At 37.8% G+C, this 21,754-nt stretch overlaps 1 protein-coding gene across 9 annotated transcripts in view; it reads left to right on the top strand.

Moving 5' to 3' along the window:
- The window catches only part of ESRRG (estrogen related receptor gamma), a 374,879-nt gene that overhangs the window by 230,290 nt on the left and 122,835 nt on the right, over positions 1–21,754 (top strand). For all 9 annotated transcript variants that reach the window (XM_032103004.1, XM_032103003.1, XM_032103001.1 and 6 more), the window contains one exon: positions 20,182–20,597. In XM_032103004.1, coding sequence (XP_031958895.1) covers positions 20,195–20,597 — 403 coding nt within the window. In that variant the 5' untranslated portion in view covers positions 20,182–20,194. The remainder of the gene's footprint in view (positions 1–20,181; positions 20,598–21,754) is intronic.

Raw genomic sequence — 21,754 nt, 5'->3', positions numbered from 1 at the left:
GAGAAGGTGAAGATAATGAGAAGGAGGTAGAGGTAGAAGTGCTGTGAGAGGAAGACAGACCAGGGAACAACACAGGTTGCTGTCATTGACATGGCACAAGGGGTGGGAGAAAAGGTTGGAGAGACAAATCTGGATAGTACAGAACTGCATAGAGCATCTGACTGACTGCTTACATTTAATACCTTTCTGCAATATGATTTTTAAAAATGGTCCTTGAACAGTGATTTCAGTTAATACACTGTATCAGTTGCCTGCTGACTTGAAAAAGAAAATGAAGTTAATTGCTTCTGCTTATTTGGACAGCTGTACATTTTATAGAAAAAGGGCAGCTTCTGACATACAGTGATACTGGTGCCAGTCAAACTCTGCCAGATGTGTCACCAGATTTCTGTCTTTTTCTCTTTCACGTATTCTTGTTCAAAGCATGTATTATAATTTCGGGTTTTTTGTCTTACCATCTTCTTCAGTGTATTTTGCCCAGTGTTCCAAAGAGGAAAGTATCACATGACATTGTTAATTTTTGCAGTCAAAGACCTACTGCCTCAGCTTTAGTTTGCATTTTCCCTAGCAGTGTCAAAATATTTTGTAATAAACTTATTAGTTCTATATATCTCTTAAGATAGGTAAAACAGATTCAGTTAAGAAACATACTACATAGATGGAAACTGAGGCCTTGCACTGTAGATATACTAGGTATTAAAACTTAATCTGAAAACTGTGACCATGTAGCAGAAGATATATAGATTTATATATTAAAAAATGAGACTAGTTACCTGTGAAATAGTAGAGGTATTTGGAAACTGAAGGAGAATCAAAATTTTTGTGAAGTCACGAGTTTAAGATCTTGATAAGATTTCGGGCCTGTTTTGTTTTATGTACAGCACTCAGGGGCTTACTGGAGAATAGAGATGAAGTTTTCTCCTTTAAGGGAAGAGAGAGGGGAAATGCTCCTTACACACTGTTAAATAATTGCATTTTGGTTAAGAAAGCAAATAAGCATCTGGTCATTTATTTAACTAGTTCCCACAGTATTGTACGTAAAGGGCTTTTTCCCCTCTGCGTGCTGCTTTCTGCTACACTGATGATAATGTACCTGGAAGGAAAAGGCAGCCCGGGCTGAGGCAGCCAGCGTCAGACAGGGCGGGCTGCCATCTGTCCCACCTGCTGCATTCATGTGTCCATCTGGTTACTGCAATAGCTCATTGCGGGCTTCAACAGAGCAACATTCAGGCTGAAAAGAAGGCAGTGTGAATTATTTAGGTAGCTAGTGTAAGTAAAGAGAGGGGGAGAGGAGCAAAGGAGGGGAGTTGTGAGAGGGAGAAAACACTCTCTTACTCCTAGATGCTTTGGAATGTGTTAATGCATGAGAGCGTTTGATTTGCATATAGATTTAGATGTATAGATCATTGTGAAGATTACAAGCCAATGAGTTTTATCTAGATTTAGATAGCTCTCAGCCTGGTTTGCGCATAAAATATAGCCAGTTTCAGGAGGAGAATCTTTGGGGACTTTAAACCTAAGTGAAACTGATGAAATGTAATGCTTTTAGGTATTAATTTAGCAGAAATAAAATATTTCCTTTAAGGGCTTTCTGTGCCCTTTGTTAACCAAGAATTTATAACTGCTTTGCATAGTAAGTGCTTTATACACACTGTGTGGTTTTGATTTGGTTATAGTTACATTTGTAGTCATCTGTACTCTATTCTAAGAGGAAAAGCAGTTGACAAATGCTTTTCCTTTTTATTCTCTCATGTTTATCAGGTGAAGATTAAATCCGGTCATCAAACAAATAATTTTCCAGTTGTCAGTGTATATATTGTTACACAGACAAATATATACATGCTTTTCTGCCTACCTGAACATGCACAGAACATGTAAATCTTTTAAAATATTTTTAATGGAGGTAAGAAAACAGAATTTCATAATTACAGTGGCCTTAAAAAAATAAGTAGGTTTATTTTCAAGTTGCTTGCTTGAATTTCAAAATGACCACCAGAAGATTTAGACTGTGGTGGATTATTTATTTCTAAAATTGAATTATCTTTAGAAAAGAAAAATCATTAATGCTTGATTTGAACATAAAAGTTCATCCTTCAGTTCTAAGCATTTTAATAATAGTCGTGCCATGTCAGATTTTTTTAAAATGTTTGCAACATTAGTCCAGTGCTGTGTTAAAAAAAAAAAAAAAATTTGGCTTCCGACTTCAGTATGTTTCCTAATGTCAGATTCTTTTTGCTTTCGAATTTTAAGTGTCACACATCCCTGGGCCAAAGAACAAAACCAGCGTCATCTTAAGAGGAATCCTTGAAATTGTAGGAGGGTTTTGTGTCATTGTTTTGCTTGGGTTTAGATCTGCAGAAGAAAAGGACATGGCATCTTGAAATCCCAGCAGCCTGGCTACTTCTCTAAGATTTGCATGAAATTCAGCTGCAGCCTTCAAAGGGATTTGAGTGGATTGGATTCTTTAAGGTTAGTCCATGTCAAACCTATTAAGTTCAATTCACATGCAAAACCCTTTTTATGTTTTTTTTTAAGCCAATAAGGCTCTAACTACTATTAAGGCGGCATGGTGTACTTGCAGTAGAGCGTCCATGGTAATGGATCACCCTGCTGGCACGTGTAACTAACCAATAATCCATTTTGTCATCTCTCAAATTAAAAGATCCGGTGTCCTGTATCTTCCTCAGATTGAAGAGGTACTGTTTGCAAAAGTTGAGGTCTGGAGACGATTTTGAAGTATCTGAGTCAGTTTGCATATCCATCTTATATCTAAAATGTGATTTCCCCCATTAAAGGAAGATTAATTTAGCCTTTGAAAGTAACTTAAACTCTATGATTTTTAACTTTCCAGGTCTTTGAGTTCTTACTCTTCCCATAGAGTTATTCCACTGTTAAGTAAGTTTAGGAGCACAGTATATGTGCCGTGGTGAATCGGGAGACATTGCAGGGGGGAAAAAAATGATGGAAATACTTTATGGTGTATAAAAGGATTAGTGGCTACTTCAGAACTGCAAGGACATGGCTTTAAAAAGAACAGTTAAATTTTAAATTTAAGAGCCAATTGAGGAAATTCTGTGTATCTCGTGGACATTTAGGCTGAGGCCTCTAAATGCCTTGTCCACCAGCTGGCTGTGAAAGGAGTACCAAATGGAACACGCTCTGCCTCAATTAGATATTGTCAGAATAAATGGATGTTGGTAGGAATTTGGGTTAAATAAGGGGCACCCAGCATTCTCTGAGGTTGTCTCTCATCCTGGAGCTTTCTGCCCTGTGTGAGGTCTGCAAGATATGCCCTTCATTTTGTGGACGGCTTTGTGTTGTTACGCTTTCATTTGAACATAGCAGAAGTTCTTCTAAAGTGCTGGCCAGATCCTGTAACCAGGTGAGCTGAATCTTGAAATCAGTTGTGTCTTGTGTGTCTTGTGTGGAATCCAATTCATTTGCTTCCACAGTGCCTGCACTGCCAGCTGGACTGTCAGTTACTGGCAGGATGCTGGATTCAAAGTTCTGATACCAGTCAAACTCGCTGAATTTTGCTCAGTTTAAAAGGTTTAAGTGAGGGGAAAGTAGTATCTTCTCCCTGTATTTTTTCTTATTGCAGTTTGAATGTTATGTTTCATGCTCAAAGAAAGCACTGCTTTCAGTTTAGATCAAAAATTGTTGATTTCTGTGCGCTGGTTGAGAACAGGATATCTTCCATTGACTTAAGGTTACAGTTGCTCCAATTCTTTTAAAAATATTGTTCTATTAAACACTGCAAATAAGCATTTTTTCTTTTTCTATATTTCAAGGACACATATTTCATATTTAGGGTGTTCTTTTTTTTCCAGCAGAAGGTGAAGAAGCTGCTTCTTAAATGAAACACTAAGTTTTGGGACTATATCCTGCAAAGTTTGCATGCCCAAGTCATTTGATAGAGGTAGTAAATTTCCTGGCAAAGTACTTGAAGGAAGGGGTTAAAGGATAATAAAACCGTTTCCAGTTGGCCAGGTTCACTTGCATCTTGTGAAACAAATATCTAGATTTTTCGAGTATAGCAAAGAACAAAATTAACAAATACTATAATTAATTGTCTTGTGCTTAGCTTTTTCCCCCCTATTTTTGTTTGTTTTCATCTTTTTAAAGATCTAAAGTTCCTCTGACCTATGTTCAGAATTTTTTCTTGTGTTTCATGACCTCTGAGTAATTTTTTTTAAAAAGTACCTGAACCAGGAATGCTGTAGCAGGTAAAAGATTACATGTAAGATATGGAATTCTGTATTTGCATGTAAGTTCATAATTTTTCATCTAAACCTTCTTTACTGATAGCTCTCAAGCTCTTCAGGGTTGTACAGAGCTTACAGCTTTTAATATTGAGGCCTTGTAGTATTGATATGCCTATTTACAGCATTATTAATTATATAGCAATCCCTAGCATTTATGTTGCTATTTTGTTGCATTCCATAAACGCTGCTGTTTTCGTGCTTGTTACGGTGAGTGAGCCATGTTGATACATGCATTTCTCACGTGTTGGTATTTGGGGAGGTAAAGTTAGTATTTTGCTGAGGGAATAAAGGGGGTGAGAAGCCTATCTAGATGTGTGAATTCTCATGTCCTTGGCACCCAGAACTTTGTTGCTGAGAATATTGCAAATATCTCTTTGAAGAGTACAGTCATGTTGTAAGGATTACATATTTGTGGTGTCCTGGTGGAGTGGTTCTTTCAGCAAAAGGGCAATTTGCTATAATACTTCTTCAGAGTGTTGGAATAAACACAAAAAACCTATATTGATACTACTAACTCCAGGTAAAAAATAACACATCTGGCTAAATTAAATTAAAATTTTTAACAACTTTAGGTTCTAGTAACATAAAAAGAGACTATCATCCTTGTTCTTGTTTATACTTGTTGGCAGTCCCTGAGTGAAGGTAGAATTGGGAGAGCAGGGCAGAGGGAGAAAGGTTAAACGGCAGAGGAGTTGAATTGCTTCAGTGACAGATTCTCTCCAGAAAGGCATTGAGTTGTTTTAAGGATTAGTTTGGGAAAACTTGAGTTGAATGCACTTCTCTGCTGTGCATGTATTGCTTTGCTAATGCTGCCAGGCACTTATTTTTCATAAAAACAAAGTTTACTTTCCAAAATGAGATTAGAGAGCACTGGGGAAATTTTAAAAAGCCAAGTTAAAAATCGTGTCATCAGCTGCAAAACTGGTTGGCATTTTCCCTGTGTTATTTTATTGTGAGATTCTTAAAACACTAGAGCAGATTAATAAAACAGTATATATTTTACTCTTACATTATGATAATAATAACACCAGAGAAATGTTGCAGAAAATATTATCAGTGATCTAAGGGTAAATGTAGTTTCTCAGTCAAAACCCTTACCAAGTTCTTTATGAATCTCTATTTGTTCCCAGTGGAGATCTGTCATTGCTGCAAGGTAGTTCTTACAGTAAGAATCTTGCATCCTATCAGCTAGTCTTGAACATTTTCTCCTGGAAAAGCCTCACCATATGAGCTGGGAGTCCGGGAGGCTGTGTGCGCAGTCCCTCTTCAGAAAAAATGCGCTCAATATGTTTCAGACGAGTTCCCCGAAAGATGGGTTAAATCAACTGATTGAGCTGATTTTCTCTCTTGAGGTGATATTTTATTTATATGATAAAATGCTTGGAAAGTGATTAATTTGTCAGGGGAACATCTTGTTACTGTAAATTTGCCGAATGTGTAATAAAATTGCCATAACACAGATGGGAAAATGAAGATCTTTTAAAATGAAATAACTGAGCAGTCTGCCTACATTTTCAGCACTCAAAATTAACTTAGTTAAATTTCTTTGTCATTTTTACCCCTGGCAGAGTGCAGGCTGGGGAAGATTAGTGGCAAATGTGCGGTGTGAGTTTGTATGTGTTGTGGGTGGAGGGTACGGGCACAGGCTCTCTAGTTTTCCTTCTGTATCCGAAGGATCTGATAGATTTATTAAATTTCTGCCAGGGATTGAGTGAATTTTAAAAAATTAAAATATACAGGTCAGATACTCCTTCCCAGTAGCAGAGAGTTTAAAAATAGGGGGCCTTTGTGGGCAGGAGCCTCAAGTTATTAAGATGTACATGAAATAGTGCTTTTGTGCCACTTTGTGCAGGATTGCTTTAGAATGAGAGCTAAATAGCGTAATACACTTCTTAAGTCTTTTTATTGCAGTCTCATATTGTAGGGAATATAACGTAGATTATCGAGGGGTGTACTTGAAAAGGCAAAGGAAGGAATCCCTTCCCTGTGCCTGCATTGCAGTGTGTAACAAGTGAAAATAGCATTAGTGAAGGAACAGTGCCTTTTATTCCTACATTTTACTACTACCTGTCCATTTGTCCACCAAAATGAGCCACTTATCATGCTTCTGTGTTTTTCCCTCACAACTTAAAGAATTATGAAAGGAAAATTCAATTTTTTGTGTCCTTTTATGACAGGTATACTGGATACTGTGGTCATTTGGATTAAAAACATATCCGTCACCACAAGCTGACAGGTTATTATTATGTCTTCTTTGAATATATGAATTTTATCCCTACATGTTGGAAGTCTAAGAATGGGAACTTTTTTATATAAATAATTATCCTGGTGGTGATGTACTGCATACTGTTGCCATATTTTTTCACTTTTACAGCATTCTTGGCCTTCTCACCCATAACATAAATCTCGGGCTCTCATATTTAATACAACCTGTAGAATAACCATGCCTGTATAATGTACAGTCAGCCAATCCCACATCATCATTTGGCTATCGTTTTTTGTTGTCCTATGACGGATGTTTCAGTTGATGCCCCGTTTTGGATTTTACAGAACGATGCAGCCAGCCAGGGGTAGATGAGAGTGGCCTCTTTCAGGTGTTCATGCTGATATCCACAAGCACCCTCAGTTTATTAAGCTTCCAACTATAGGCAGTTAAAGTCTTGAGTATATTGGTGTTATCTTAGTTGCTCATAATTTATTTTTCCGAACACCAGGCTATTCATTCCATGAAGCAATAGTAATACAGAGATTTACTGTCAGACGCTCTACTGTGTAAAGAACTGGGGAAGAAGTGGAGCATATTTGGTGTATGTTCTAAGTAGATGCTTAGTGATATGATTCTTATACCAGATCTCAGTCCTATCATGAGAAAAAAATCTGTTTCCTAATCTGGTAAAATTATCATTTAATGCCATCCTGTTAACTGATCAGGGCTGATCCTTGGTTTGATGAGCATCCTGAACTTGTGTTGAAACTGGCGAGGCACAGAACTTCTCTGGATCAGATGTGTGTTGTTGAATTTTCTGGTGGATAACTGGTGGAATGCCATGCTTTCTTCAGGCCAATCTTCCTTTCACTGCTTACTCAAGGACAGTCACCTTAAACAGAACTTTTAGCTGTAAAAGAAATAAATACTTGATCTAGTCTTAATACTGGTGAAATAACTGAAGCAAATCTGTTGTTAAAATACAGCTGAAATTTGCAGTGTGCAATATGGAGTAATTAATGCTGATGTGTTCATGTAAAGGTTTTCTTGGACAAGCTTCTTGATGACATTTTCCAGAAGAAGTGGCCACGGGTGAAGCATGTAATGATTGCAGTGTATTGATACAATTGCTTTATAATTGCAAGTAGCAACATCCCTGATCTGCATGTTATAATTGGGCAGGTACATATTTGTTACTTTAGATGATTTTTCTCGAATATGCTGAATTTCTTTCTTCTTTTCCCTCTGACTCCCACCAAAATAGAAGGCAGAAGTTAAAGAGAGTAGAAACAATATCAGGACTTCGCAAACAGCTTATCCTGGAAACTTATGGAGTCATGCAAACATTTTAAAAGTGAAAGGCTTTGCTTCCTGACCTTTGCTGCTGATAGCAGAGGCAAATCTCTGACATGTAAACCTAATGGCATAAATAGGTTTGAATTACACATAGTAATATGTGAAGAACAGAGAACTGTGAAATGCCAAAGGTTTATTTATTTTTTTGTAAAAATCTGTAGTCACACATTAAAATCCAAGATAGACTAGAAAATACTTAAGCTGCATAGGTTTTGCGTCTATAAATTCTCTGATTTATCTCAACATGTGATGAATTCGGTCATCAGTACCACACCCAAGTAACATACCTAAACTATTTGTTTTGTCTATTTCTATTTCCAGTGCTTCCAGAATCAAGATAGATAAACAAAGAAAGAGTAGAATTCAATGGAAGAGAGGTTTTTTTTTTTCTTCCTACAGTTTTCATTTACAGCTATTACGGGCTTCATAGTATAGAAATAAAAATGTTGTGTGTTAACAGACAGAGTCATATTACTCAAATGCTTTAGTTCAAATAAATAAATAGACTGCTGTGCTCTCTGAGTCCTTGCATGTCAGTGTGGTTTTCCTTGGGTGCAGTAGATTATGGTAATCCACTTGCATCTTGTGTATCAAGAGTATCAGGACCTTAGACCCTCTGAAATCACAGGCTGGGTTAGGAAGTAACACCATTAGCTGGTATAAATTTGCAGAGCTTCAAAATTGCTGGGTTTTTTCCCCTGTACCCAAGGTTTTGACTCACAATGAGTGGCAGATGTGCTGTATTTGGAACAAATTTGATTTTGTTTTTCTAGCTACTATTCCCATTAAAATAACAGACCCAACACCGTTTATAAAATTACCCAGGCAATTTAAGCACTTTGAGAATCAAGCAGTGATATTGGAGGAGGAGGAGTCTTCTTCAGAATTCATGTTCATCTTTAGAACTGACATCTCTCTGTTCTTGGCTCTTTCACAGCAGTTAAAAATTTATTTATGGAAGGAATAGTGGAATTTTTTTTTTATGCATTCCTCTTTCATATAATGAAAACTAGCACTCCTTTTCACATTTTGTAGAAAACAAAATATTCTGATAAATTGTATTTGTAAAGTATTTGATCAATACTTTACCAAAGTATTTATTTGCCTAGTATCGTCTCCCTTCTTTCATTTTGAATCCTTAAAAAAAACCCCACCCCAATCATAAAAACCTTGGGCTGTTCACAACTACACATTGTTCGCACATTACCCTATGTGCTGGCTAATGGTGTTCTTGCTGTAGGTTTTATATTTGGAAAGGCTTCACAAGAAGAAATTGCGATTAAATTAACAGAAAAATAAACATTTTAAATTGGGAGTAAGAAGAAATTTAATTAAGCGTTAAAATTAAGTTTTCCATTTAGAAAAAAAACCCCTATATATTTCATTTCTGAGGTTGAAGGCAAGGTCTCTTCTCAGAAGTAAATTTTCAAACTTCCAAGGCATGTTTTGATCAAAGCCATAGAAAACAAACAAAACACACTGGATTGGAATTCTCCCAAACCATGATAGGGTTCCTGTGCCATGATGTTGTTCCTGTTGAGTAGCGATAGACAACTCTTCACCTTTCTGTGTTTTGTTTTGTGCATCTGTAGGACTGAGATAGGGGTACTCTCTGGAAATGTGTTAAAAATCAGTAAGTTAAAGATCATTATTAATAAATAGTACCATAACAGTATGATTAGAAATATTTGCCTAGGTCCGTTTCCTTGCTTAAATATTGATTTCAAGTGATCTGGTCAGAGAGCTCTGTGTGGGAACCAGGAAAGCTGAGTCAACCCTAGAACGCAGGAGCTGAGGGACTTCGCTGTCTGAGAACACTTAGCCACAGAAAAGGCCTGGTCCCTACATTGTTTTCAAGTCCTGCAAAAGTGATTGAGATTTTTGTCATCGTAACACTAAAGGTAAAAAAGTAAGACTATGGCACTCCAGAGACTGTTTTAAACCACTTTCAATTTTTGTCCCTACCTTTTAGGTTTCCTACAGTTATTTGCATCTCATAATTTCAAAGGAATGTTTTCTCCCTCGTAGAATCTTACATCTCACTCCTTTTAGTTTCTTTAGCAAAAATACAGTTTCAAGCTTTCGATATGAGACCGTGACAAAGTGATTTTATAGCCAGTACTGAAAGTGACTAAACTTGACAACAATTGTGTTTTATGACAACCACTGCTTTCATGTCCACAGCCTACTTTCCCATCATCAGCTGTGATTTTTTTTTCCTCCTTTTTTTCTCTCCCCTCCTCCCCCCCGTGACTTTTTTCAAATGTGAGCAATTCTGTATTTCTGTGCTGACTGAAAACAAATCCTTTTACCAGGAGTGCATTTTAATGGGCAGCATGCTTCACTTAAGTCACCAGAACCTAAACTGTATAATATTCAATTTTTTACCAACCCGGGACCAAAGCTTTTTCTTGAGAGCGATGTTCGTAAGAGTAGTGGAAGAATTAGTATTACAGAACTAAACCAGATTAGGAGGGAATGTGAATTAGATTTGGTAACAGATGGTGCCGTGGAAATTAAAGGTGCTTTGCGAATGGAAGCGACAGCAGCTTGCCTCTTTTCCTCTCCTGTCTCTCTCTTTCATGCGCTTGATAGACGGGTATAAATCACAACAATCCCTTCTTGACAGCCAATTTCAAGAATTTGATCTGGTTAAAGACATGGCTTTCCTGCTCTACTCACTGAAACTGGCTGCTATTTTATTTTTATACAGCACCTTGTCATATTTAGGAAAGTGGAATCACCTGCCTCACTTTAATGAAATTTTCTTTAATTACAGTTTTAGCTCTTTAGTGTTAATTACTTTTCCATTCAGCTTGAATTCTCGGGCTGTCTCATAGGGATGTATTTCTCTCCCCCACCCCACCTCCTTGCACTATTCACGCATATGCTTTCATTTTTCTAAAGATGCTTCTCGTTGTTGGAAGTTGTTGTCAGATCCATTATAATTACATCCTAATTATCAAAATCATCATTATTGTGTAGGAAGAGGAAGCATTGTAAACAACTGTTTTAGGATCTTGTTTTACAGAGGAGAAACCTTTCAGGATATATGTGAATAGTAAACAAGCAAACAAAAAAGCCCTACTGAAAACTCTAGGAAACATATAAAGGTCTGGAGGGCAAACCCCCTCCTTGGAAGGAAAATGTACCCAGGTTTTATATCTATTCCTCAGAGATAATTCCTCTAATCCCATATTTTTTCAGAAAAGATCAGAATAAAATTACCCTGTTTCAGTTTGCTTATGTAAATATTCATCTTTGCTCCTCTCATTCAGGTTCCAGATACAAAAATCACTTTTTTGATGTGTGTCAGGATTGACTTATGGTTGCCTTAATACAATTACTTTTTCTGTGTATAAGGCAGCAAGTGTAAGTGAAGGGACTGCTGTGATGCATGGAGATGTGGAGATGCTTCTGCCATACACTGAAAGTCCTCAGAGTGAAAGAGAAAAATAATGGACTGTAGCTAAAAGAAAAAATATAAAAATAAAACCTTCTCAAACTAGGAGAAGATCTGTAGAGCTGGCAACTAACAGTTGGTAGAAATAAAGCTTCCTACTGGCAGTCAAATCAAATGTAGTAACAACTCAACGACTCCCTGCTGCTTGCTGACAGCATGGTGTAACACACTGGGACAAACATTCACTTAAACACTGATTGAAGGAAAACGTCATTTCCCCACTCCCCAAGTAGCTTTTTGGTGGCGTGTGCGAGCGCACATGTGTGTGTAGGGGGGACTTAAATCCAGTGGCATGTGTCTGGGAGGACAGCACACACTGGGAGCCAGCTGAGTGAGGGGGTGGGAAAAGGATCACTTGCTTTATAAGTTTTAGTCCTGAGTCTTTTAAGACGCTCACTCTCTGATACTATTTCTGGTGTGTTCTCTCTAATCGGTTCTCCAATTTAACAGAGCCTGGCGTGCAAATTATAATTCTCCTGCTATAAATCTGCAGAAAATCGGTGAGGGAGCTGGGTGGGGAGACAGGTACATGGTGTGCACACACCTACACTCTGCCTTTCAGCCATGGAATGAAATTGCTGCTGGAAATTGTGAAAAATCTAATGATGCAAACTTTGACTCTCTCTTGAGACCGAAGGCATTTTTTTGTCTTCTTTTTCCTTTTGGAAAGTGATGAATGACAGCTGTGTCTCTCTGATCCGTAGTACTGGCTTTCTGACTGGTGCAAGTAACTACTTTTGATGCTGTAATCATTTCAAAATAATCCTTCTTTAGAAAGCCTGTTGTGTTCTTGAATGAATCTTTACTTACTTTTGTAGTTTTTTATTTTTATCTCTTGAAGTAGCTGAATGTAGCATATCATTTTCTTTTGCTCTTTCAAATGATTTCCCTTAATAAAAAGAATCCTCACAATTAATAGCCGACTCCTTCACACTTTACCATGTCCTCTGGGGGCTGGAGACATCAGGTGGATCCCACCTGATACCACTGAAATATAACCACAAGTAGAATGATGCTCCATAACAGAAAAGAATTTCACTTCTTAACCAGAATTTTTGCTGTCTTACAGCATGTGACATGAATTGTTAGTCTGCATTTGGAGTAATAAAATCTTACTCTTCCTGATCAGTATACTGATTTACATATGGTGAGGCTTGGCCATCGTTCTGATAGTCACGTAACAGCCTTTTTGACTGGAACTTTTTGGGCATGAGAATGCTCCTGGTTTGAGTTGGTGCAGCTCTCAACTCTTCTCTTGCTGCAGAGTTGGCTGTTTTCAGGGATGTTAAGTACTGTAACAATAAAAAAAAAAAAAAAAAAGTGTGTATATATATATATATGTAAAATTAGGCTAAAAGTCACTATATGAGAGAAGGTAAGTCTAAGGTATATTACAGTGGTTGGATTGTAGCTTCAAACAACAGCCATGTTCTAGCTGTAAAAATGTTAGAGACCCAGGAGAAAAATGTTAGAGACGCACTAAAAACTAAGTAGGTATATGAAGTATTCCCTGAGATTTAAGTTGTATCAGAACCATAATAAATACACAAAATCCAATAAATCTCTTCTGTGTTTAACTTTGAGGCGTTCTAGAATGATTTTGTTTTGAAGTGCCATCTCCCTCTGTTGCTTTCTCTTCAATATTTACCTCTTCTTTTTTTTTAAAGCTAAATCATCAGGGCATACCGAAAAGGTATCTTTTCCTACTTAAAAAACATGAGATCCATATAAGGAGGCAAGTCTTTTCTGCAGTGAACTTTCTTTGGTGATGGCCTGCCTATTAGTAGGGCATAACAGCTAATAGGATATTTCCTGCATAAAACACATGCAAAATTTAAGGTCACTGGTGCAATTTTTTATATATGCTTTTATTTTTTGCCTTGCAGACAGAGGGTTTGTTTGTTTGCTTTTTTCAGTGTGTTGCAGTGACATGTATTGGGTACAGTGGACAACTGTGCCACTGAGGGCTGGCACCTTTTCAGATGTCTGGTGTTTTGGCTCAAAGGTGTGGTCTTTGAGTATTATTCCTCATTTTTGTTCCTAAAAGAGTACCTGATGTAAAGAATAATAATTTTTCCATTTGAAAAGATTTAAATCATGTTGCCTCTAAGTGCTTCAGCTTTTAAATTCAGAAGAGTTTTATGTTACAGTCTGTCGAACCATAGGATCTGTATGCTGCAGAGCCTGTGCGTGTCTAAGGATACATTTAATTAAACCAGCATTAGTGTATCTATACAGACTTATTAAAACACTTAGTTTGTCTCAATAATATTGATTAAATAGCAGTAGTTTGTTTAATCTAAGTGTATTTTTGCTATTACTACATTACTTCCAAGTAATCAGGGTAATAGTCATCATCAGTGAAATACCACGTTAGTTATGAGGTAATGCCATAAGAATTGATTTAAACTTGGCAGGAAAGGAAGGCTTTCTGTCATATAGTGCCAAAGCCTGATTTGGACTATTAGAATGAGAGTTTTAAACATAATTTCTGTTCGTATAAACAGGGTGTGTTTTATAGGCTTATAGGTTATTCCATACTCTGAGTATCCATTATATCAAGGAACACCTCAGACAGTTAATTATGCAAAACATCATGTAAGTAATTACACAGTATTATTATGCATTTAACAGTTTTATTGATTTGCCAGTTGCTCACTTACAGTATTTAGAGCTATAAACAAGAGATGCTCACCCTCAATTGAAATAGATCCAAGGAAATGAGCTAAAGATAAATGACACTAGTATGCATTGTTGCATCAGATGTAATCCTTAAACGTAGGAGCTGTCAACAGTGATAATTTGCAACACATTGGGGTATCTCAGGATCATATCCTTCTTGTTAACAAAGTTTATCAACCAGGAAGCATGGAGAATCAACTTCAAATAGAATGGGAAGCAATAATGAATATTTATATACGGTGGGTGAGGAGGTTTAAATAATTCCCCCTCGTTTTGGAGGGTCTGTAGTCAGCCACTTGAAAATTTTGCTTTTTTGAAAGCAGCACAGAAAACAAAAGTGCAGCCTCTCAGATGAGGTGCAAATGTGAAGGGTCTGAGATAATGGTTTGTTTGGCTTGTTTTGTTGAGCTAAAAATGAGCACGCACAGTAGTGCAGTCTTCCACTGCACTGTGTGTAGGAAGTGCTTTAGCAGAGCTTGGGTAGATCACATACAGAGCAACAGCAACTGTTTGGGAAGCTGGATCCTCTGTCAGCAGTCACCAGCTAGCTCGGGCCACTGCTGGTAACAACATGATGGCTTCAAGCATTGCTTCTTCTCTTCCGGCTGCTACTGGCTTTGACAGCTGCTCTGGAAGAAGTCACTGGCTTGCTTTGCTTTTGCTTACCAAGGTGTAGCGGGGAAGGTTTCAAGAAAACATAAAAGAAAGAAGAAATTACAAAAAGCAATGAAACATTCAGCTTTTCTGAACAACCCCCACCCTACTCCCCAGAAAAAAACCCCACCAAACCCCCACAGCTGTTCTCTTTTGCATCGGGTACTCCTCACTATGTGGTTGTACATGTGTGTTGATTAATCAAGACCTTGAGCCTAATAACAGTTTTGTTTGTGCATGCATAGGACAAGATTAGCAATACTTTGCAATTAATGATCTCATCCACTAGGTTAACCAAGCAGGCCTTACAATATTTCTTATTAAAAGAAGAAATCCTTTCTTTTCCTTCCTCCATCTAAGCCAGTGCACCTTAATGCAATGATGATATGTTAGACCCAGCAGTTGTCAAAGCATCGTATTACTGTGATGCCATAATGACACCCTGTCTCTGTAAAGTAGTCATGTTTTCTCAAATCACACGTTGCACCGTTGATTTCTGACATGACACTTCATTCAGTCACTTTCCTTTTCTTCGGCGTCTCCATTCTCTGACAATAGCAGCTGGTGCCCATTTTCCTACTAAGTGATTCACATTTTACCACTTTACTGGAGTGCAATTAGCTGGAGCAGAAAAAAAAATGCTCAGTGTAAAGCAGCTCGGCTGAAATTGTTACTCAGCTCTTTAACAGGACCTGGCGAATGTCTTGAGGTGTTCTCGTGGGCGTCGGTGCGAGAAGCAACGTTTTAGTTTCTTTGTACACGTTTTTTTTTCTCTGTTACAGTCAGGGAAGCAAGTATGGGAATTCACTGGAACACGCTGACTCTTTTTTTGTCTGCTGATCTTAGTATAGACCTGCGAAATGATACTGAAAGTAAGCACAGTATTTAGAAGGAAATGTGGTATTTATAGTCAAAGCGAGGATCTGACTTCCGTTCCTGACTGTACAGACTTTCTGTGTTACTTAGACAAAGAGATTCTTTAATGCATTGGCTTTCACAGTTAAAGTCCGAGGATAGCAAGACCTTTTTGGTAGACATCCATGGGAGAGGAAGGTATTGGAGGAAAATCAGATGGATGGTACTGTTAGTGTGAAAAGTACCTAGGGGTGCATAATAACACCTACCTTGCTGATGCTCCCACGTCATTACAAGTGTCAGCTGCTAACAACCTATTCTGATCTTTATGGAAATAGGGCAATTATCTCTTCAAGAAAAGAAAATACTCTATGTGCAGGTAAAAGTGGACTTTAGTGTTGGTCTGCAGTAAAGCTGGTCACTTTAGTTATTGTAACTAATTATTACTGCCACTGATACCACCAGTGCGGGTCTGAAGTAGCGAATGATGCCGTAAGCAGAGCTTTTGCTTCTTGAAAAACAAATGTGAATTGTGTTCATGGATTATGAGGTATGGGCATGTTGTTTTGACCTCCTTTGGGTATTGGTAATAAGGGAGATGAAGGAAAAGTAACTTTGTGAACCAGTTATATATATGGATGGAATATAAAGAGCTTCCAGTAGCTTGAATGAGGCTTTCTTTCTTAAGGCTATATACTGTAATCAGATGCAGTTAATTTTTGCATTCTAGTTGTATATTGATACTGATTTAGCCAGTGTCAGCACTGTCAATATCATTAGTAATGTGGCAGGTAGATGGAAATATGAATGTGATTGCATTAATAAATTCTTAATATATTCAGCCTTTCATAAGCACATAGCATTACAATTTATTCGCTATTGTTTAAGACCATTTTAAAGAAGAAGTTGCCTATTGAAGTGCTCTGTCATTGTACATTTCTGCCAGCAGTTCCTGGCTTCAGGTTTTGCTTAAATGAGGATGTTTTGAAGTAAATTTAGTGTAGACATGAAGAGTTAATGCTGTATATTCCATATTAGCCATGGCTTGCAGCACCTTATGTATTTTCTCTTGTATATGGGCATGGAAATGCTTGTAGAGCCTGTTGTTACTTTTCCTGAAGCTACTGAAAGGAAAGTTTACTGAAGATCTCCCACTTGTTAGAAACCTTACTTCAGAACAGCCCACCACAAATGGAGCTGCCATTTATTTGACTTAAAATCTAGTAAAGAAAAAAAAAACAACCCCACCAAGGCTTTAAAATAAATACTGTACGTTTTTATATGACACATGTTATTTCTATTCATAAACCTTAACTAAATTTAGATTTTTATTAATCCAATGTGACCTAAAAATTTTGCATTAACAGCACAATGTGGAATTGGGCTTATTCTCTTCGAATGCAGATAAAGCCATCATCTTGAAAATAGCTCTTTCTGACAAAAAGGTGTTCTTTTGAAATAAAGTCTTATTCACTACATTCCTCTTAGAGTTAATGTGAATTTTAGTGCCTCTAATTTTAGATTGAAGTGAGGTCTAGAATAAAACCCACTGGCTGACAATTGAATTTATAGATAGTTGTGAATATTTCAGGCTTGAATAATAGAGCTGTAGAATTTCAGACACAGAGAGGAAGAGAGAATTAAGCTCCAACTGTAGTTTTACACTATAATGCAATGGTGTCTAGGAATTCTTCAGTGTAACGAGCTAAGTAGTAATTAGGAGGGAACTGAGGGAGGGATTTTACAGAGATCTAGCTTAGGCATTATTCCAAATGTTCAGCATGATAATTTGATGGTGGTCACACCTGCCATCCGTTTTAGATGGCTCTTGAATTACTTTTGTTCAGGAGTGGTGCAGTAACGAAGGAGTGAAAGCCGTAGGTGTCTGTTGCCCACCCACAGCCAGTACCCAGCCTTGTCTCTGTTTCACCTTCTGGGGGTTGAGAAAGTTTTTGTTCTCAGAGTCAGGCGCTGTTGTTTTCGCTTTTCCTTGGAATAGTTAATGTTTTAACCGCATTTACACTTTGCCAGCATGCACCAATCCAGTCTGTACTGTTGAAGCTGGAGCCAAAAGCAGCTCTGTCTTGGTTAGTACCAGAACCTGCTACTTCAGAAGCATCAGTAGACAGGCTTTAGCATAGGCAGCACGGGTGATCAGATTTTAGTGCTTGTTAGAACTGAGATGGTATTTTGGTTCTGACTGCTTGGAGTGGGAGACAGCCACTTCTGTACTGGCCAAAACAACGTGCAGTTGACTAGCTAATTAATTGCAATTTTTTTTTTTTTTTCTGGAAGGAGAAGGGTGACATTCGAGCTCATTATTGCACAAATTAGATTTAAAAAATCGGCAGTGGGAGTCTCATACAGGAACGTGCCACCACGTCTGGTTATGACAGACTGTAGGCAGTGACTGCTAGAGCTGTATTTTGAGAATTTAAGTGTGGAGCCTTGGCAGAAGGCAGGTGAAAATAGAACCAAGTACCTGTTTAGTCAATGAAAGGATCTTAGTATTAGTGTGTAGAAAAATAACGTAAAATATTAGCTGGTAAAACGTGAAAGTTAATTGATAATTTTAATCATAGCTGTATAAAATTCAGTGTCAAAGCAAGAGGAGAGAGAGACAGAGAGACACCATGTTTTAGTACCCTAATAACTTCTAACTCTAGTCTAAGATCGTAATGTATGTGAGAGCGGTCCAGTAATTATAAGGTAATAAGTGGAGTGGTGGTGTAAGTGCTCTAAATTAAAAGGAATTCGCAGAGCTGCTGTAAGTCAGTGCCGACCTGCTTTCTTTCAAACGTTGACTTGAGAAAAGTGCTTAGCCCAGAGTGCAAGTAGAAAGACAAGAGAGAGCTATCTATTAATTACAGCACTCATTAACAGTGACGGCTACAAGGCAGCAGATGCAGAAGAAAAGGCACACGCTACTGCAGGCTGGCAAGGGGATTTCCCCCCCTCCAGTTCTTGAGGAAAGGACAACACAAGCAGGTGGTCCACTGTAATAAGATATTTTCACGGCTTTAACCTTCCCATTTCCTTGGTTTATTTGCTGACACCAGATAGCTTGCTCCTTCCACCTCCCCAAATAAGCCCTGATTTTAAGTTTAGAGGGTAACATTTCTCTACATCAATCTGGCTGGTTTCCAAATTCACACATTGTTTGTTTTCAATAGAATTTTACAATAAAAATTAGAACAATTGAGAAGTCTAAATAAAATCCGTGGGCACTGGGTGAATTTCATCTTAAACACTTTTCTTTAATGAAGGGTCAGGCTTTAATCTCCATTACCCCCATTGGAAAGGAAGCCAACTCTTGATTTATGTCTTTTTTCCATTGGTGAATTTGATTCCAGATATTAAAGTAGAAATTGATGAAAATTTTTTATTTTTAAATAAAAAGAAGTGGAAAAGTGAAGATCTCAAAAATTACTTCAGAAAATTAAGTTGGTCAAATTGTCTGAATTTACATATTTTCTTTGAAAACACAGATCCATAGCTCCAGGTGGTGTTATGGGATAGTTGCTTTTCTGCAGTTAATGTTTCTAAAGAAATGTTCATAACTATCACCTGAACTCTGGCAGTTTCTGAGAGTACTGTCGGGAAAACGTTGTATAAGCCATTTGCTACTGTGGTCTCATAATTGCAGCTGGAGAAAATGAGGATAATATCTGAATCAGAGCTTACTAATTATTATTTTTGTCCTTTGTTCACCCTAAAATGTGTTAAAAAATAATAAAAACACTTGGGGATGGAAATAGACAAAGGTTTCTCCCCCAGTCCTCCCTGTAGAAAGTACTAACTTGTTGGATCAGATATTGTATGGTTTTATTTCAGATGCTTAATTCTGAAACTCTGAGAACTGAGAAGACAAAATCTCACCTTCTGAAAGACAAAACTTTTATGTTAAATTTCCTCTAATATATTTTTTTAATCTAAGAATGGAACATGTAAAATGACAGATCCTATAGAGCTGTAGATATATGGGATAGTGGCATAGTTATTACTGGTTAGTCTGAGGATAATGGCTAGAAAGTAATTGCAGCCACAGCTGATGAATCATTTCACTTAGATTTTGTGAAAATGGAGTTCAGCCTTAATTATTTGTTAGAGTACCCCATTGATGTGCTACTTCGTTACTAAATAGCTGTATCTATAATAAAGCAATATTAATGAAGGAAAAAAAAGATTGCAAGAGACTTGCTCTTCAGTTCTGGGATCAGATCAATACCTGATGGATACGTGTTTTAGTTGAGTGTCTTGACAAATATTAATTACAGAGCAGAACATTTATGTGATTAAACTTGGAAATATTTGTTTCTGGTAATGGTGGAATTTACAGAAAGAAAGTACAGATGGAAAAATGAAGACATTTAATAGCCAAGCCATGTAATAGGAATTTTTAAATTTTTTGACTTGCTGGATGACAAGTCCAGAATTTAGAGTTGATGTGAAGTTGACATGTAGCCTGGAGGGCAGGTGGAGGGGACAACGGACGGATTTGGTCTCTTTAAAGTTTTTGTTTACTGCCTGTCTGGAGCTTTGACAAAGCTCTGTCATGCCCTTATGCTGATTACCTTCATGTAGAACAAGAAGTATTGACTAATGAATGAATGATGTGCAGTCCCTAACCCTTCCAGAGCAGCCTTAAAGAGCACTGTCTTTAATACACAGATTCTTCTTTCTCTCTCTCCCCACTGCAGGCTTCTCTGCAGAATGTCAAGCAAAGATCGACACATTGATTCCAGCTGTTCGTCGTACATCAAGACGGAACCGTCGAGCCCCGCCTCTCTGACGGACAGCATCAACCACCACAGCCCCGGTGGCTCCTCCGACGCCAGCGGGAGCTACAGTTCCACCATGAATGGGCATCAGAACGGGCTGGACTCGCCTCCCCTCTACCCCTCGGCCACAGGGCTCGGGGGCAACGGGCCGGTCAGGAAACGGTACGATGACTGCTCCAGTACCATCGCTGAAGACTCACAGACCAAGTGTGAATATATGCTGAACTCCATGCCCAAAAGACTCTGTTTGGTGTGCGGTGACATTGCATCAGGGTACCACTATGGAGTGGCCTCCTGCGAGGCCTGCAAGGCTTTCTTCAAGAGGACAATTCAAGGTTGGTTATTTGTTAAGCTTCCTTTCTTTTGCTCAAAATGAAAACGTGCAGTCTCTGGTTGAAGCCTGTTAGGACTTCAGACTGTGCCCTTTCATTCTTCGTTCTGCTTGGTCCTACAGATGTTGCTGATGAAGAAGCCACTTTGGTCTTCTTTGGGAGTTCTGTCTGTCACATTTAGCTCAGTGCCATGTTTATTTTGATTCCAGAAAATAGAAAAACGCTGGTGCTATCCAGTGGGTGTTCAGATTTGTTTTCTCTGTGAGTTTGTCTGGATTCCCATAAATGATTGTTGCGAAGAAAGTGGAGGATTTTCTGAAGGTTGTCATGGATGCCTCTTGAACACACCTTGTGGCTGGCACACAGGATCATGCTTGTGTGTTGCTCCTAGGGTACACCACTGCTGTACTTAAATTGTTACAGAAATCCAGTTTATATTTGTTAAAGAACCATTGCATGTATATTGATACTGGAATGGAACAAAATGCAGTGGTGTAGTGCTTTGTGCATATCAGTGTATTGATAACTGGTCTTTCACCCACTATATATAGTGGCCATAAGTGGATTCAACAAATAACTGTAAGATCACATTCTAAGGAAAGTAAGTTGGCAGCTTTTGGTCTCTGCTCAGTATTTTTTACTAACCTGCTCTTGATATGTATTATAAATATGCCACATATTTTGGCATAAATTAGTACAAATGGGAAAATTTGCATGACTGCTTCTTCTAGCTTCAGAACCTATGGAGACAAAATAACCTTCTACTTTGATTTAGATATCATCCTTTCAAGTAAAATTGAAGGTGCTTTATTTAAAGAACATGAGGCCAAGCTTGGCCTGTGCAGGAATATAGTGTCACATTAAATTAAACTCAGACTTCAGAGACTAAAATTAGGTTGCTAAGTCCAAATTTAAGCTCCTCAATAAAACCTGCTTGATTTCATACGTGTTGAGCACCTGAAATTCTCAGGAAAGACAGTGCAATCTGGTGATATATACTTTTCTTTTTAACAATGAACATAAAGTGAGCTTTGGTTTGTAATTTCACATAACCCCAGACTGGAAACATTTGGTCAAGATTTCTTAAGTATAGTGCTTCCATATTTAATTTAAAATTAATAAGGAAAAATAATGAATGTTAATTTAATTTATTTATTGCT

Source organism: Corvus moneduloides, chromosome 3 (genome assembly GCF_009650955.1).
Source record: "Corvus moneduloides isolate bCorMon1 chromosome 3, bCorMon1.pri, whole genome shotgun sequence".
NCBI classification, from domain to species: Eukaryota; Metazoa; Chordata; class Aves; order Passeriformes; family Corvidae; genus Corvus; species Corvus moneduloides.
This window is presented reverse-complemented; position numbering and strand designations above follow the sequence as displayed.